Genomic DNA, 19,759 nt, shown 5'->3' on the forward strand with positions numbered 1-19,759 from the left:
CATTGCGAGCTCACAGAACAGGGCTCCGGGCAGCCGAGCGGAAATGGAGGAAAACTCGCCTCCCTGCGGACCTGGCATCCTTTCACTCCCTCCTCTCTACATTTTCCTCCTCTGTCTCTGCTGCTAAAGCCATTTTCTACCACTCTAAATTCCAAGCATCTGCCTCTAACCCTAGGAAGCTCTTTGCCACCTTCTCCTCCCTCCTGAATCCTCCTCCCCCCCCTCCCTCTCTGCAGATGACTTCGTCAACCATTTTGAAAAGAAGGTCGACGACATCCGATCCTCGTTTGCTAAGTCAAACGGCACCGCTGGTTCTGCTCACACTGCCCTACCCTGTGCTCTGACCTCTTTCTCCCTCTCTCTCCAGATGAAATCTCGCGTCTTGTGACGGCCGGCCGCCCAACAACCTGCCCGCTTGACCCTATCCCCTCCTCTCTTCTCCAGACCATTTCCGGAGACCTTCTCCCTTACCTCACCTCGCTCATCAACTCATCCCTGACCGCTGGCTACGTCCCTTCCATCTTCAAGAGAGCAAGAGTTGCACCCCTTCTGAAAAAACCTACACTCGATCCCTCCGATGTCAACAACTACAGACCAGTATCCCTTCTTTCTTTTCTCTCCAAAACTCTTGAACGTGCCGTCCTTGGCCAGCTCTCCCGCTATCTCTCTCTGAATGACCTTCTTGATCCTAATCAGTCAGGTTTCAAGACTAGTCATTCAACTGAGACTGCTCTTCTCTGTATCACGGAGGCGCTCCGCACCGCTAAAGCTAACTCTCTCTCCTCTGCTCTCATCCTTCTAGACCTATCGGCTGCCTTCGATACTGTGAACCATCAGATCCTCCTCTCCACCCTCTCCGAGTTGGGCATCTCCGGCGCGGCCCACGCTTGGATTGCGTCCTACCTGACAGGTCGCTCCTACCAGGTGGCGTGGTGAGAATCTGTCTCCTCACCACGCGCTCTCACCACTGGTGTCCCCAGGGCTCTGTTCTAGGCCCTCTCCTATTCTCGCTATACACCAAGTCACTTGGTTCTGTCATAACCTCACATGGTCTCTCCTATCATTGCTATGCAGACGACACACAATTAATATTCTCCTTTCCCCTTCTGATGACCAGGTGGCGAATCGCATCTCTGCATGTCTGGCAGACATATCAGTGTGGATGACGGATCACCACCTCAAGCTGAACCTCGGCAAGACGGAGCTGCTCTTCCTCCCAGGGAAGGACTGCCCGTTCCATGATCTCGCCATCACGGTTGACAACTCCATTGTGTCCTCCTCCCAGAGCGCTAAGAACCTTGGCGTGATCCTGGACAACACCCTGTCGTTCTCAACTAACATCAAGGCGGTGGCCCGTTCCTGTAGGTTCATGCTCTACAACATCCGCAGAGTACGACCCTGCCTCACACAGGAAGCGGCGCAGGTCCTAATCCAGGCACTTGTCATCTCCCGTCTGGATTACTGCAACTCACTGTTGGCTGGGCTCCCTGCCTGTGCCATTAAACCCCTACAACTCATCCAGAACGCCGCAGCCCGTCTGGTGTTCAACCTTCCCAAGTTCTCTCACGTCACCCCGCTCCTCCGCTCTCTCCACTGGCTTCCAGTTGAAGCTCGCATCCGCTACAAGACCATGGTGCTTGCCTATGGAGCTGTGAGGGGAACGGCACCTCAGTACCTTCAGGCTCTGATCAGGCCCTACACCCAAACAAGGGCACTGCGTTCATCCACCTCTGGCCTGCTCGCCTCCCTACCACTGAGGAAGTACAGTTCCCGCTCAGCCCAGTCAAAACTGCTCGCTGCTCTGGCCCCCCAATGGTGGAACAAACTCCCTCACGACGCCAGGACAGCGGAGTCTATCACCACCTTCCGGAGACACCTGAAACCCCACCTCTTTAAGGAATACCTAGGATAGGATAAGTAATCCTTCTCACCCCCCTTTAAGATTTAGATGCACTATTGTAAAGTGACTGTTCTACTGGATGTCATAAGGTGAAAGCACCAATTTGTAAGTCGCTCTGGATAAGAGCGTCTGCTAAATGACTTAAATGTAAATGTAATCTGTGATACTGCGTTGAGCTTGTTCACTAAATATGGTGTTGTAGGGATTAATGTAGCATTTATAGAACAAATGTTGCTAAGGAGGATAGGAGAGCACCTGCTCTTCTGAAAGGACTCATTTCAATTGACATACATATAGCCTTTTACGTGTACTGCCAACCTTTGAATACAACTGAAATGACCACAGATTATTACTATATGCTATTCAAGATGACAGTCATTTCCTGTTATATTGAAACTACTGAGTAGTGACTAACCCTATACAGGTCAATAGCATCAGTGTCAAGGGAAATTAGCATTTCAAAGACAGATGGGAGCCACTCTAGCATCAAGGCATTCCAGATCAGTAAACAGTGTGCATGGATCCAACTCCACAGCGATGTTGGTGTGTGGTATGTCACACACAGATCTGCACCAGTTTGCTCCATGTTGGCACCTTCCTGAGGTTCTGTCTGACTCTGAACTTATTGGGGAAATATTTCTCTGTAACATTCCCACATAGAGCCTACACTATCCCACAGGTATGCATACAAAAGTCATTAGTGATCGCTGTGGCAGTCTTCTCTGCAGTCACCGACTACATCTTTCTCACAGCTCCCAACATCAGGTGAAGGAGCAGGAAAGACTGAACTGAAACGTAGAAAACATGGGAGTGCGGTATGTTAGAATAAAACTTCTGGCACACACAAATTACATCACATTCTCAAACCAAACCACAACATGGCACCAAAGCAGACCTGGGTTCACCACATCTGGGTTCAATACATGTGTATTTGTTATTTAAATATGTATTTTCTGTAGATTTTAGTATTTTCCAAATACATTACTTCAAATATCAAACAGACCTGGTCCAAATGCATGGGAGAATTCAAGTAATTGTATAAATACTATGTATTTGAGTATTTTCAAATATATGCCTATACTGTACTTTCCAAGTCTATTTCCAAATACATTCAAATATTAAACTACTTACTTCCAAATTACTTTGAAAGTAATTTCAATACCCTAAATATAGTATTTAAACCAAGGTCTGCTACAAAGCGGCACATGTTTTGTTGTTTATTTCCTTAAAAAGCCCAGGGGGTGGTTTTGGGGCAACTGATTCATGGTTGTATATGTATAGCAAACCTGGTTACGTACCTTTTGCCTCTAGTTAAACAGTGACTAAGGATATGTACATCATGAATTCATTTAACCATGTTGGCACACCTCCTGGAACACTTTTAAACTCCACAAAACAGGATGTGTGTGTGTGTGTGTATCAACATGCATATGTGCGTGTCAGGCAAGGAGAGTGAGAGACCTTACCCTTTGCTTGATGGTTGTTCACAGGGGAGCTTTTGGCTGGCAGTCTGAAATTTGGTAGACGGGGTGATGTGATGAGAATATTGATGGGTTGTCTATGGGGTGCATCTTTGATCCAATTTGACTAGCTTTGCATTCAGTACCTCATCTGTATACAGTCTAGCTCAGCTCCGTACAGAAGATGCATCGAGGAAACAGGCTCCACTCCCAACCATGAACACACTTACACCCCATTGACTCAGAGCCCCTCTGTTTATCATGCAACACTTCCTGCCCTCTGCCCATTCAGCCTCTCCACAGGGCGCCAGATTTGGAATCTGGGTATACTTTGTCTTTTACCTGCCTTCATCAGAGACATCAGACAACTTCATACTGAATTTGTTATGAATCATATTTTCCAAATTTGTTTTATGTATTATTCAGTTTAACTGTGCTGTTTTGAAGTGTGCCCCCTTGTGGAATGAATAATGAATGGCTGTAGATGAGTGTGGGGAGGTCTGTCTGTACAGACATTCAACAGGATCACGTCTTTCAGGGTGAATGAGTATAGTCCAGCACCTTGGACTTTGAAAGAGTTTGAATCATTCCCAGGAGCATTTTTTTTACTAACATTCACCTATACCGAACTGAACTGTATAAAGACTCTATACCAAGCACATCAAGACACTCTTCACATTTACAGATACAATCCATACAACTACAGTTATCATATCCCATTCCTCATTCCTTTATAAGTTAAAGCTATTTATTTTCTTAAGCATATCCCATTAGCTGATACATAAACATCACTGTCATGTCTACCTCTGATAAGCCTCCAAGTAAAGCAATAAATACAATCAAGAATCCCAGAAAAGTGCTAGAAATAGCCCACATTAACATATGCAGCCTAAGAAACAAGGTTCATGACATCGATAAGTTGCTAGTAACACAACATGCATATACTTACTATCTCTGAAACTCACTTGGATAATACCTTTGATGATACGGTGGTAGCAATACATGGTTTCAACATCTTCAAAAGAGACAGGAATACAATACTGGAGGTGTTGCAGTTGATGTTCTGAGTCAAATTCTTGTAAAGCTTAAAGAGGATCTCATGTCAAATGCTGTTGAAGTATTATGGCTACAGGATCACCTGCCTCACCTAAAGCCCATTCTTGTGGGAAGCTGCTGTAGACCACCGAGAGCTAACAGTCAGTATCTGGATAATGTGTGAAATACTTGATAATGTATGTGATATCAACAGAGAGGTACATTTTCTGGGTAACCTAAATATGGGCTCCCGAGTGGCGCAGTGGTCTAAGGCACTTCATCTCTGTGATAGAGGCGTCACTACAGACCCTGGTACGATTCCAGGCTGTATTTCAACCGGCTGTGATTGAGAGTCCCATAGGGTGGCGCACAATTGGCCCAGCATCGTCTGGGTTAGGTTTTGGCTCTCATTGTATATAAGAATTTATTCTTAAACTGACTTGCCTAGTTAAATAAATGTTAAATAAAATGTTTGAAAAATATTGACTGGCTTTCATCAAGCGGCCCACTCAATAAAACTACTTACAAACAGCACAGGAATGAAGTCATCCACGTGTATTGATCACATCTTACTAATGCTGCAGAAATGTGCTCTAAAGTAGTATCCAAATCCATCGGATGTCGTGATCATAATAAAGTAGCCATATCTAGGAAAACCAAAGTTCCTAAAGCTAACCTTAATACAGTGTATAAGAAGTCATACAATACATTTTATATTGATTCCTAAGTTTGCTGGTCTGTGGTGTGTAATGACTAGCAACCAGACGCTGTGCTTGACACATTTATGAAATAGCTTACTCCAGATACTAATAAGCAGCATCCATTAAGAAAATGACTGTAAAAACGGTTCATCCTTGTGGATTAATGAGGATTTGGACAGGACATGGCAACAACAAATTATGAACCTACACATCCATACATAACTGACCAATTTATGAGAGACAAGCATTGTCATTTTGAATTCCGTAAAGTGAGTGTGGAAGAGGTGAAAAAATGATTGTTGTCTAACAAGTCACCATCGTCTGACAACTTGGATGAAACATTACTTGCCATCTCTTCAATCTAAGCCTACAGGAAAGTGTGTCCCCTCAAGCCTGGAGGGAAGGAAAAGACATCCCGCTGCCCAAGAATAGCAAGCACCCTTACTGGCTCAAACAGCCAACCAATCAACCTGTTACCAACCCTTTGTAAACTTTTGTCAAAAAAATGGTGTTTGACCAGATGCAATACATTTTCAAAGTAAACAAATTAGCAACAGATTTTCAGCAAGCTTATAGGGAGGGGCATTCAACACTTACACAAATGACTGATAATTAATAGGCTCAGAGAAATGTATAATAAAAAGATTGTGGGACCTCTTTTGCAGCTTTTGACATTATTGATCACAATATGCTGCTGAAAAAAATGTATGTGTTATGGCTTTGTATAAACTAGGTGGTTTGAGATCTGAATGCTGATTGGTTGAAAGCCGTGGTATATAAGACCGTATACCACGCTTATGACAAAACATGTATTTTTACTAATTACATGGGTAACCAGTTTATAATAGCAATAAGTCAACTCGGGTTTGTGGTATATGGCCAATATACCACGGCTAAGGGCTGTATCCAGGCACTCCACGTTGCATCACGCTTAAGAACAGCCCTTAGCTGTAGTATATTGACCATATACAACAAACCCGAGTTGCCTTATTGCTATTATAAACTGGTTACCCATGTAATTAGTAAAAATACATGTTTTGTCATAAGCGTGGTATACGGTCTTATATACAAGGTTTCAGCGTAGTCTAGTGGTTAGAGCATTGGACTAGTGACCGGAAGGTTGCGAGTTCAAACCCCTGAGCTGACAAGGTACAAATCTGTCGTTCTGCCCCTGAACAGGCAGTTAACCCACTGTTCCCAGGCTGTCATTGAAAATAAGAATATGTTCTTAACTGACTTGCCTGGTTAAATAAAGGTAAAATTTAAAAAATATATATATACCACACCCCCTCGTGCCTTATTACTAAAACATTCCTTGCTATATTGGGGATCGAGAGTTACTTGTCTAACAGAACACAGAGGGTATTATTCAATGGAAGACAACATAATCCAAGTAGAGTCAGGCATTCCCCAGGGCAGCTCTCAAAGCCCCTTAGTTTTTCAATCTTTACTAATGAACTGCCACTGGCTCTGACTAAAGCCTGTGTGTCAGGGTCAGATACCACAGAAAGTGAAATCACTGCAATACTTAACAAAGAGCTGCAGTCAGTTTTAGAATGGATGGCAATAAATAAGTTAGTCTAAATATTTTTAAAAACGAAAAGCATTGTATTTGAGACAAGTCGTTTAGTAAACCCTAAACCTCAACTAAATATTGTAATGAATAATGTGCAACTTGAGCAAGTTAAAGAGACTAAACTGCTTGCAGTAACCCTGGATTACTGTTCACTCGTGTGGCCAGGTGCTACAAAGAGGGACTTAAGAAAATTACAATTGGCCCAGAACAGGGCAGCTAACATTAATAATATGCATGTCAATCTCTCCTGCCTCATAGTAGTGGAGGGATTGACTTCATCACTACTTTTATTTGTGAGAATGCACCGAGCTGTCTGTTTAAACTACTAGCACACAGCTCAGACACCCATGCATACCCCACAAGATATGCCACCAGAGGTTTCTTCACAGTCCTGAAGTCCAGAACAGACTATGGTAGGTGCACAGTACTACATAGAGCCATGTCTACATGGAACTCTATTCCACATCAAGCAGTGGTTTAACATACTTAATAACCTCTTAGAGCTCCCCCTACTTTGTGCATTTTCCACCTGAAGACATACCCAAATCTAACAGCACAGAACAGGCACAGAACCAAGGATATGCATATTATTGGTACCATTTCAAAGAAAGCACTCTGAAGTTTGTGTAAATGTGAATTGAATGTGGAGAATATAACACAATAGTTTAGATAAATCAATGGAAAAAAACATACGTTTTTTAAATTTTATATCATCATCTTTTTATTTTTATTTTACCTTTATTTAACCAGGCAAGTCAGTTAAGAACAAGAACAATGACAGCCTAGGAACAGTGGGTTAACTGCCTGTTCAGGGGCAGAACGACATATTTGTACCTTGTCAGCTCAGGGATTTGAACTTGCAACCTTCCGGTTACTAGCCCAACGCTCTAACCACTAGGCTACCCTGTCGCCCCATCTTTAAAATGAACAAGATAAAACAAACATTCAGATAGGATGATGGTGACAATTTTAGTGAAAAATATAAGAGGGCAACAGTACTTGTGCAAAGTTTCAGAATGATAACTTCTAAAATGAGTGTGCTTACATGACATTTATCATGAAGTCACCCAGGTGTCCCACACAAGTAGCGCAAATGTACCCAAGTGGCCAAATTGGTGACGGTATACATTTTGAAACAAATAACTATATACAAAATACCAAAATGGTATTCTAACACCCACCCACCCTAAAACATTTTTTTTAAATTATTGATTAAAAAATAAATAAATAAAAATATATATACATTTACAAAATAACATGGGAAACTATTTACACACGTTCAATATTTGGAAGACCCTCAGTCCTGTATCAAATCAAATCTATTTATATAGCCCCAGCCTAAAACCCCAAACAGCAAGCAATGCAGGTGTAGAAGCACGGTGGCTAGGAAAAACTTGAGAGGAACCAGAGAGGAACCAGGCTATGAGGAGTGGCCAGTCCTCTTCTGGCTGTGCCGGGTGGAGATCACAGTGGACTGGACAGCAAGGAGTCATCATGGCAGGTAGTCCTGAAGTATGGTCCAAGGGCTCAGGTCCTCCGAGAGAAAGAAGGAGAGAAAGAGAGCAGACTTAAATTCACACAAGACACCGGATAAGACAGGAAAAGTACTCCAGATATAACATACTGACCCTAGCCCCCACCCACTTTGCCATATAACCCCACCAACTTTCTGATGTAAAGCAGAGGGTCACTGAGCATGTGGTGTATGTGATGGAAGACTTCATCTTGCAAACAACACAACAACACCTCCATACTGTGCCCTTAGGCACATCCATGCCTGCACACATATATTTGGGCAGATGAACACTTGTGGCAGGAGCAGAAGGGACAGGGCTTGGTGCAGTGGTGCTATAGCCAGCAAGATCCTTGATGCTCCCTCTAATGTAGATTGATAGGAGGAAGCATGCTGGATGTGTTGAGATGTATGGGTTTGCATTCTACAAATTCTACACCATACCATTTATATATATATATACATACATACACACACACACACACATAGGCTATGGTCGTTCTCATACAAACAAACAGACCCTCACTCACAATGACTAGCTAACGTGTACTTTACCCATTTCATTACATCTTTATATGTTGCAAATAAAATGTAAAAACAATCACAAATAATATTTTATATTCATTTCAAACAACGGCATTAGCATGAGAGCAACTTACCAGTCCAAAACAATGTCCTCTCCGTTCAAAAAATATGCCTCAGTTTCAGAGTCTTCAACATGGAGTCTTCAAAAAGCAGATCTGTCTCACTTTCCTCTAAAATTGTTTCTACATTCGTATATCTAGTCTTAGAATTAGCTCTCCTTGACTTAATCGCCATGATGTTGGATAAATAAACAGCTGAAGGTGCAAGTCACCCAAATACTGCTGTGCGTAATAAGCGTCGCTCCTTCACAGTTGAATTGGCAATGGCGAAAGAACGGTCCTTACGCCAGCGTTCAATGGAAAGGTTTGTCTTACAACAAAGAACCATGGGATATTGCCGTTTACCTCTGCTCATTGGATATCTACCCAGCTAGATTTCAAGACGATCAGTAGTCATTGGGTTAAAATACAGTCAATCAACGAGACAGTGGTGATATAATTGGTGCACAATGGGCTTGTCACTTGTTGTCTTCCAATCGTTTTTTCCGGGTCAATACGTCCTGCAAAATCACCCATCATTTTGGTTGTGTTACAAACAAACAGTTGATTGTAAGGAAACCAAACATGACTGGATAAAGTTAGGGAAAGTCTGTCTATTTTACGTTGGATGTTACGTCGAAAATTGAATGACACGAAATTCAATGAGATAAGCAAAAAATGTTTCGTGTTAGGCTATAAAAAATTGATTTAACTGAACAAAAGACCATTCATCGTGTAACAATGAGCCTTGGGATTGCAACCAGAGCAAGATCTTCAAACGATTTATTTCAATGCAATCTGAATTTGTTACGCAAGTGCTGGTTGAATAAGTAGTTTGATATGGGGGTCTGTGCTCAGATAATCACAGTGTATTCTTTCGCAATAAATCGTTTAAAAAATCTGACAATGCAGTTGGATTAGCAAGATTATAGGCGTTCGAACCATGTGAGATACTTGTATTTTCATAAATGTTTAATATGACTATTTATGTAGCCATCACCGTATGTTGTCGAATTTAATCCCGCTAACAGGTTCGGTGCGCAGAGAGGTTAAGTAAAAATACTTTAAAGTCGTTTTTTGGGGGGTATCTGTAATTTACTTTACCATTTACAGTACCAGTCAAAAGTTTGGACACACCTACTCATTCAAGGGTTTTTATTTATTTGTACTATTTCTGCATTGAATGGAAAAACACATATGGAATCATGAGATAACCTAAAAAATATTAACTTCTTATGGCTGGGGGCAGTATTGAGTAGCTTGGATGAATACGGTGCCCAGATGTGCCCAGAATAAACTGCCTGCTACTCAGTCCCAGTTGCTAATATATGCATATTATTAGTATATATAAACTTCAGAGTGTTTTCTATCCAAATATACAGTACTAATAATATATTCATATATTTGGATAGAAAACACTCTGAAGTTTCTAAAACTGTTTGAGTGATGTCTGTGAGTATAACAGAACTCATATGGCAGGCAAAAACCTGAGAAGAAATCCAACCAGGAAGTGGGAACTCTGAGGTTGGTCATTTTTCAACTCTTTCCCTATTGAAAATACAGTGGGAAAGGCCTCCACTAGATGTCAATATTCTTTAGAACCTTGTTTGATGCTTCTACTGTGAAGTGGGGGCGAATGAGAGGGGAATGAGTCAAGAGGTCTGGCAGAATGCCTTGAGCTCGTGATGCTACAGACAAAGGAATTCTCTAGTTGGAACGTGATTGAAGATTTATGTTAAAAACATCCTAAAGATTGATTCTATACTTCGTTTGACATGTTTCTACGGACTGTATCGGAACTTTTTGACATTTCATCTGCTCCTAGTGAACGCGTTTAGTGAGTTTGGATTTGTTAACCAAATGCGCTAACAAAAGGAGCTATTTGGATATAAATGATTGATATTATCGAACAAAACAAACATTTATTGTGGAACTGGGATTCCTGTGAGTGCATTCTGATGAAGATCATCAAAGGTACAATTACTTAAAATCATACAATGTGATTTTCAGGATTTTTGTTTTAGATTCCGTCTCTCACAGTTGAAGTGTACCTATGATAAAAATTACAGACGTCTACATGCTCTTTAACCTCTTGCGCCTAGCCATCCCGGATCCGGTATCGTGACTAGAGCCTCAAGCTCATTAGTTTCATATTGTGTGTTTGCATTGACCATATATTGACTGAAACTATTCTCTTCTTACAATATTCTTTTTAATGGTTAGTTGAGCTGATCAGTCTTGGCCCAGCCCACCATTTTGTTAAAATGTCATTTTAAAATGTGATGCAACATTAACGATTTCTAAAAATCGCAAATGAAATGAAATAAATATGCCTGCTCTCAAGCTTATCCTTTTCTTAACAACACTGTCATCTCAGATTTTCAAAATATGCTTTTGAACCATAGGAAAATCAATCATTTGTGTAAGAGTGTTGATGGCTAGCTTAGCATTTAGCGTAGCATTTAGCACGCAACATATTCACAAAAACCAGCAAAGGAATCAAATAAAATAATTTACCTTTGAAGAACTTCAGATGTTTCAATGAGGAGACTCTCAGTTACATAGCAGATGTCCAGTTTTTCCTGAAAGATTCTTTGTGTAGGACAAATCGCTCCGTTTTGTTACTACACATTTGGCTACCGAAACGAACCGAAAATTCAGTCACCTAAACGTCAAACTTTTTTCCGAATTAACTCCCTAATATCGACGAAACATGGCAAACGTTGTTTGAATCAATCCTCAAGGTGTTTTGTCAAATATCTCTTCATTGATATGCCGTTCGTGGAAACATGGTTTTTCTCAGAATCCCATGGAAAAATACCAGCAGCTGAGTTTTGCGCACCAATTTCCACGCAGGACACCATGCGGACACTTGGCAAATGTAGTCTATTATGGTCAATCTTCCAATGATATGCCTGCAAATACGTCACAATGCTCCAGACCCCTTGGGGAAACGATAGAAAGGGTAGGCTCATTCCTGTCGCATTCACAGCCATATAAGGAGATAATGCAAAACGTAGCCTCAGAAATCCTGTTCATTTCCTGGTTGCAGAAACATCTTGGTTTTGCTTGAAGCTTTTTTTCTAGGGCACTCACAGTGAAAATCTTTGCAGTTCTGGAAACGTCAGAGTGTTTTCTTTCCAAAGCTAATTCCATGCATAGTCAAGCTTCTTTTCGTGACAAAATATTGCGCTTAAAACGGGCACGTCTTTTTATCCAAAAATGAAATACTGCCCCTAGAGTCTGAAGAGGTTAAGTAGGAAAACCTGCAAAATCGGCAGTGTATCAAATACTTGTTCTCCCCACAGTAAGTGAATATTTATAATGTTATTTCTGACTTCTGTTGACTGCACAATATGGCGGATATCTTTTTGGCTTGTTTGGGCTCTGAGCGCCGTACTCAGATTATTGCATGGTTTGCTTTCTCCATAAAGCTTTTTTGAAATCAGACATACTGGTTGAATTAAGGAGAAGTGTATCTAAAGTTCCATGTATAACACTTTTCATCAACATTTATGATGAGTATTTCTGTAAATTGATGTGGCTCTCTGCAAAATCACCAGATGCATTTGGAACTACTGAACATAACGCACCAATGTATACTGAGATTTATTTTAAATATAAATATGAACTTTATCGAACAAAACATACATGTATTGTGTGACATGAAGTCCTATGAGTGTCAAGTGATGAAGATCATCAAAGGTTAGTGATTCATTCTATCTATATTTCTAATTTTTGTGACTCCTCTCTTTGGCTGGAAAAATGGCTGTGTTTTTCTGTGACTTGGCTCTGACCTAACATAATAATTTGTGGTGCTTTCGCCGTAAAGCCTATTTGAAATCGGACACTGTGGTGGGATTAACAAGAAGTGTATCCTTAAAATGGTGTGAAATACTGTACTTGTATGTTTGAGGAATTTTAATTTTAATTATGGGATTTTTGTTGTTTTGAATTTGGCGCCTGCACATTCACTGGCTGTTGTCATATCGATCCCGTTAGCGGGATCCCAGCCCTAAGAAATTCTTAACAAATTAGATATATATTATATATTTTAGATTCTTCAAAGTATGCTGAGCACTTGTTGGCCAATTTTCCTTCACTCTGCGGTCCAACTCATCCCAAACCATCTCAATTGGGTTGAGGTCGGGTGATTGTGGAGGCCAAGTCATCTGATGCAGCACTCCATCCCTCTCCTTGGTCAAATAGCCCTTACCCAGACTGGTGGTGTGTTTTGGGTCATTGTCCTGTTGAAAAACAAATGATAGTCCCACTAAACATTAACCAGATGAGATGGCGTATTGCTGCAGAATGCTGTGGTAGCCATGCTGATTAAGTGTGCCTTGAATTCTAAATAAATCACTGACACTGTAACCAGCAAAGCACCTACACACCATCCCACCTCCTCCCCCATGCTTCACATTGGGAACCACACATGCGGAGATCATCCGTTCACTTACTCTGCGTCTCACAAAAACACAATGGTTGGAACCAAAAATCTCAAATTTGGACTCATCAGACCAAAGGACAGATTTGTCGATTGCTCCTGTTTCTTGGCCCAAGCAAGTCTCTTCTTGTTATTGGTGTCCTTTAGTAGTGGTTTCTTAGGAGCAATTCGACCATGAAGGCCTGATTCACACAGTCTCCTCTGAACAGTTGATGTTGAGATGTCTCTTGAACTCTGTGAAGCATTTATTTGGACTGCAATCTGAGGTGTAGTAAACTCTAATGAACTTTGGATATTCCTTTCGTGTGGCGGTCCTCTTGAGATTCAGTTTCATCACAGCGCTTGAGGGTTTTTGCGACTGCACTTGAAGAAACTCCATATTGATATGCATATGCTCCATATTTATTGACCTTTTTGTGTTAAAGTAATGATGGACTGTCATTTCTCTTCGCTTATTTGAGTTGTGCTTGCCATAATATGGACTTGGTCTTTTACCGAATAGGGCTATCTTCTGTATACCACCCATACCTTGTCACAACACAACTTATTGGCTCAAACGATTAAGAAGGACAGAAATTCCACAAATTAACTTTTAACAAGGCACACCTGTTAATTTAAATGCATTCCAGGTTGAGAGAATGCCAAGAGTGTGCTGGTTGAGAGAATGCTGAGGGTGTGCAAAGCTGTCATCAAGGCAAAGGGTGGCTACTTTGAAGAATCTCAAATATGAAATATATTTAGATTTGTTTATCACTTTTTTTGGTTACTACATTACTATATATTTTTGAAAATGTTTACTTCACTACATTCCTGAATAAAATAATGCACTTTTTACTACAGACATTTTCCCTGACACCCAAAAGTACTGGTCCAATTCACACACTTATCAAGAGATCATGCCTGGTCATCTCTACTGCCTCTGATCTGGCGGACTCACTAAACACAAATGCTTTGTTTGCAAATTATGTGAGAAATTATTTTTGGGTGTGCCCCTGGCTGTCTGTAAATAAAATAAAACAAATTGTGCTGTCTGGTTTTCTTAATATAAGGACTTTGAAATTATTTAGACCTTTACTTTTGATACTGAAGTATATTTTAGCAATTATATTTAATTTGATACTTAAGTATATTTAAAACCAAATACTTTTAGACAAGCACTATTTTACTGGGTGAGTTTCACTTTTATTGAGTGAAGGTATCTTACTTTTACTCAAGTATGACAATTGTGTACTTTTTCCACCACCGACATCAAGTAACTCATGCTAGCAGTAAAATCAGAATAAAAAAAAACAGATAAAAATACACCTTATGGAACAGCGGGAACTGTGAAAAGACACAGGCACAGACACACACAGTGATGATAACATACGCACTATACACACACACACACTTTTTTAGTTATTTTTGAGTTAAAGATATGTAGTAGTAGAGTAGGGGCCTGAGGACACACACTTAATGTGTTGTCAAATCGTTGTGTAATGTAATGTTTTGATTTGTATAGAACTGCCTTAATATTGGCTGGACCCCAAGAAGATTAGCTGCTGCCTTGGCAGGAATTAATAGGGTTCGATAATAAATACAAATACAGTATGTGGCCTTCCATTCCTAAATGAATGCCCAGTACCACAATATGCATAACCTACACCATGTTCAGTTATGTTTGAGAGGACCCTGGTGTTGAACATCAGCAGTTGACGTCATAGAAAGGAGTACATATGTAGGATCTTAATTGGATCACCTTGTTGCAGGAGAACTTTACTGAAATGCAGGACATTTTAAACGTGTCGTGTATTTGAGGTATTAAAATGGCTTCTGAAGTTAATAATTAAGTAAAGTTAAGTATCAAACCCTACAAAATATTTCACATTTGTTGTTGCTGCAGGATTAATTTCCTGCTGTATAAAACTGGCTCATATTAAGATCTTACATCTATACTATAATAATAACTAACACTTGAACTCCCGCGACAGTTCTGAACTTGGAATGTGCTAGAGCTTTCATACCAACCTTTCTCAGTGGTTCTTAATAGTCTCCTGCCATTACATGAGAACATTTGTAATACAGGCCATCCTAAAAGTAACAATTACCAGATTAAAAACAGATGGCAGACAGATGGAACATATTCCACAGGAATTCTGCTAAAATGTCACAACTTCATGGGGGTTGTTGTATACTGTACACCCTCTGTTAACATGAGCAAGATGTTAACAGTACTCATCCAGGTTTCTAATGCTTGGCAGTTACAGTATACCATGGAAACGACAATGGCACTATTTTACTTGATAAAATGCATGAATTCTTTATGGCCTCATGTCCTCAATGTCAGTTCAGCGGTTTCTAAAACTTCTTCGTATGATTCCCAATTCACTAATCATATTGTTTTGCTTACGTATAATGTTGTGATTATATAAAAAGAGATGAAAAACAAACAAGTGCAGTGATCCTGACGCCATAATAACAGGAACTGCTGCATGTGGATTAAAGCCAGTGATCCTCTGTCTCCTGGAGGCCTGTATGTGTTCTGTCATCTTTTGGATTTGGACAGTATTATGTAGGGTCAAAGGTCATGGGACCCCGTCCTCCATTGCTCTTTGTGAGTCCAGCTGTGACGTGGGTTGAGTGCCAGCTTCCTGGGATGTCTGCCAGAAGGAGAGCGTGGAGGGGCAAAGCCCTGGACACGCGTGACCTCTTTACGCATCACTGCTGCTGCTGCTGTCCCTCAGGGAGAAGAGAGTACGTCAGCCCCCTTCACAACACACACACACACACACACGGGCACATACAGAGTAGTGATTGGAGAGCTTGGAACTCTCTCTGTCTCTCTCTTTCACGGACACACACGGGCTCCCCGGAGGGACCAAGGCATCTCCACAAGGGTAGGAAAACATTTATGCATATCAATTTGATATGGTTGAGGGAAGAGCCAGGGAACCACACAAATCACACACAGAGATAATATACTGTACTTCACAAGACATAACGCACTGTGAATCCTGTGTCACATTCTGTTCACCTTACAATTAGGGCAGAATGTGGATAGATTCAAGACTACTGTGTAGGTGGCATATTTGCAGAGCAGCCCATCTACCTTGCAGTGTGTGAGGGAAGGAAAGGTGATTGCAACAATCACAGCAACTATTATGAATGGAGTATGTAGGATATATTAGACATGCAGTACTCCTTGAAATAAATAAAACATCAACGCTCAGACGTAAACAAGAGCAAACTTCTTGAATAAGGACAAGCATGTTCGGTGCACTTCCTACAATGAGGACAGGATTAGTCTTTGTGCATAGAGAAGATTACGCTGCAGGAATTGAAAGAGCTAGGTTGAATTTAAAATGTTTGTATGCTTACTCAACAAGTGTCAAGTGTACAACTGTAACTTAGAACAAATTATTTTACATATCAAAGTGAATATAGAAGCAGAACCTATTTTATATTGTATTCCCTGGAAGAGACAAAATATATATGCAATTGTTAAAGTATATTATTGAACAGTGCACGCAGGAGACCAAGACTTGTTGTGGACATGGAGTTAGCTGCCTCGGTGGACAAAGCAATAAAACTTCATTAGGTAAAAACTTATTTGTAACTATGCTATTAATCACATGTGACATTTTGCTTTAGACCACAATAGTACAACTGTACTCTGAATTGTGACATTGATGTGTGAATATCCTTTAGATTCTGATGAATGATTCATTCTAATGTTGGCAAGGTGGACAGTATACACGTATAGGTCTACATGTAACTACCAAAATAAAGGAAACACCAACATAACGTGCCTTAGTAGGTGTTGCCTACACAGGGCTAAGTGACAAGTCTCCTGTTCCAGCTGATGGTTCATCTGTGCTCTCTACAACATCCTCTGCCCCCCCCCATCCACCCTCCTCTTCTTCCAAACACTTGTCATTCTGTCACCCATTAGAGAGGTTGATAGTGGTTGAGTGACAGTTGAGAATTCCTCCCAGGAGTTGTCAATTGTACACACATAGACACAAAGACACACACACACACACACACACAAATGAGAAGTGTGTCACAAGCTGTACACTAAATCCCGAATGGACAAATAATAATCAGCATAGGGCCCAAATGCTCATGTCTGACTTCCAACCCCTCTTCCCCTTTGCGATGGTGATGAGATACCTGAATATGAATGTTGAAGAGATTTAGATTTTCTATTTACAACCTTATCACTGAAATAATGTCACTGGGTGGTGTTGAAATAACTGTGTACTTGATGTTCCTGTACAGACGCTAGTATCTAGATGTTATACATGTTATATGAAAATTATATGAATGATGATCATGAATGAATATGACAGATGTAATCACATATTCTGAAGCAAAGTTCAAGGTAACTGTTTCTGATCATCATTATGATATCACAAACAGATAAACAGATGGGAAATGTGGAATATATACTTTGACACAATGGACCAGCTCTAGACGGCCTTTGAACTTTGACAGGGTCGCCACTCCCATTCAAATATGACACAGGCACAGGAAGCGATACCCGACAAGGACCCGCCCACTGTCCCTATAAAGTGACATACGAAGTTGACACATTGTGGATGGGGAGAAGGGTGGTTGCTGACTGTTTCAGCCAGCTCCATGCATTGCTGGGGGGTTGGGGGAGGGGGGGGTGGCATAGAACATCCATCCTGTCACTGCACTCCCCCACTGTGCTAAACGGGGTCAGCGCTGGGTTGACTCTCTCTCCAGGGCCTAGGCATGGTTTTGACTGAGCCAAATGCAAAATGCTTCAACAATCATCCCCCCGCAGACTTGGAATGGGCTGGTGTGTGAATGGACCAGAGAATTAATGAGGCTATCATCAAGTTAATCAGCACTGAAAACTCCCGCTATTTCTCTCTCCCCTCTTTTCATGATGATATCTCTCACCATGAGTTTGTTAATGGTCATCTGAATGGCTTGGTGACCATTAGGACTTTGCTATTAACATTAGAGATTCACATACATCCTATATGTGCACTAAAACGAAAGCTCAGAAGCACGTTTTATAAAAAACAGCATTAGTGAATATGGGAAGATTACAAGCCTTGGTGTTCAAATTCACTTGACCAATATTATGGCCCAATTGCACACACATTAGTGTTACAAGCACTGAACAGTAGGCTACATCAAATAGCTAATCTTGACCATAACCGAAAATAACAAATTCACCTTGATTGAAGACAGGCAAAAACACACACTGGCTGGATGGCTACTTTCCCTGATGGCATGTGTGAAATCACATCAAGTATTAAGTCAATTTCTACATCATTCCAATTTCAGGCCTGATTTCTGGACAACTAATTGGCAATTTTGGCAATCTTGCTACTGTCACTACTCTATGCCCAACAGCTGTTGCCACCAGCTAGGCAGGTTATGTTCCCTTACGATATGGCTTAGTAAGTGGAGAGGAAATACACACCTCTCTAAGTGATTCTCTAGATGATTCTCTAGGTGATTCTCTTGGTGATAGGTTTCTTCTGTCAGAGAGGAGTGGATGGGACAGCATTAGGCTGTGTAATAGGCATAAAAGGGACACTGTGTCTTTTCCAGTCGTCATCCGCCTCAAAGTTACTGGACTTTGAGATAACCTCTAGCCTGTAGAGTCAGCCTTCCTCCTGTGAGCCAGGAAGTGAAGTAACTCCTCAGTCTTAATCTGTGACCGACTTGTGTCAGACCTTTCCCCACAACGTTTGCCTGCCTGCTTTGGAAGTCAGACCATTTAGGTATTTGGAGAGATGAAGGTCAGACCAGGGAGTCTGTGTGATGTCATTACTATCTGAAACTGGAACCATTTATCGCCTTACTTACTTAATCCTCTTAGTTTCTTGAGGGTGGGAAGTGAGAGTCAACAAAGATACAAACTATTTTTCTGAAAACATATTCAAACTTTTAATGTAATGCTGTGTCTAAAGTCATAAAAAACAATATATAGAACTGTTTCATTTTTGCATAGAGGAAGATATTATACGTTGACCTGCACTGTTTACTATTTTTTATGATGCTACTGTAGCAGCATACCAGTGTTTCACACTCTCTAGCAGAAAGCACACTGCAGTAAGTAGCTGCACCTAGACCCCTTACATAACTGCCACTTCATGTGCTTTCTTGCTTTGAATGTTTTCTTAAGCACAGTCAATATAACCTGTTTTATACATTATTCACACAAAATCACTTATAGTACCTTTTGCTTTCTGAGAATTGCAGTCAGTGGAAGGTGAGATGCACTATTTCACATTAGGGTATATTAATATTTATCCTTCGGTTCAAAACGAATGGTTTCATTAAATCTCCGGTTACATCTCTTCTGCATGCCTGGTATATCAGGTCCTGACAATATGTATGCTGCTCTCATAGAACGTTGGAAATGCAATATAGAGTACATCCTCTTTACATCTGCATGTTCCCCAGACGATAAATAATATGTTGTAATTGTCATACAAAGTACAGAGATGCCTCTCTGAGTGCTCACAGTAAGTCTGT

The 19,759-nt window shown here is 40.8% G+C and overlaps 1 protein-coding gene across 1 annotated transcript in view; it reads left to right on the forward strand.

The window, feature by feature from the left end:
* The first annotated feature begins 1,107 nt into the window (after window positions 1-1,107).
* Window positions 1,108-19,759, forward strand: part of LOC127916468 (uncharacterized) — a 122,218-nt gene continuing 103,566 nt past the window's right edge. The window contains exon 1 of the mRNA XM_052498249.1: window positions 1,108-1,423. Coding sequence (XP_052354209.1) covers window positions 1,163-1,423 — 261 coding nt within the window. The 5' untranslated portion in view covers window positions 1,108-1,162. The remainder of the gene's footprint in view (window positions 1,424-19,759) is intronic.

This window comes from Oncorhynchus keta, chromosome 36 (assembly GCF_023373465.1).
Source record: "Oncorhynchus keta strain PuntledgeMale-10-30-2019 chromosome 36, Oket_V2, whole genome shotgun sequence".
Lineage (NCBI taxonomy): Eukaryota > Metazoa > Chordata > Actinopteri > Salmoniformes > Salmonidae > Oncorhynchus > Oncorhynchus keta.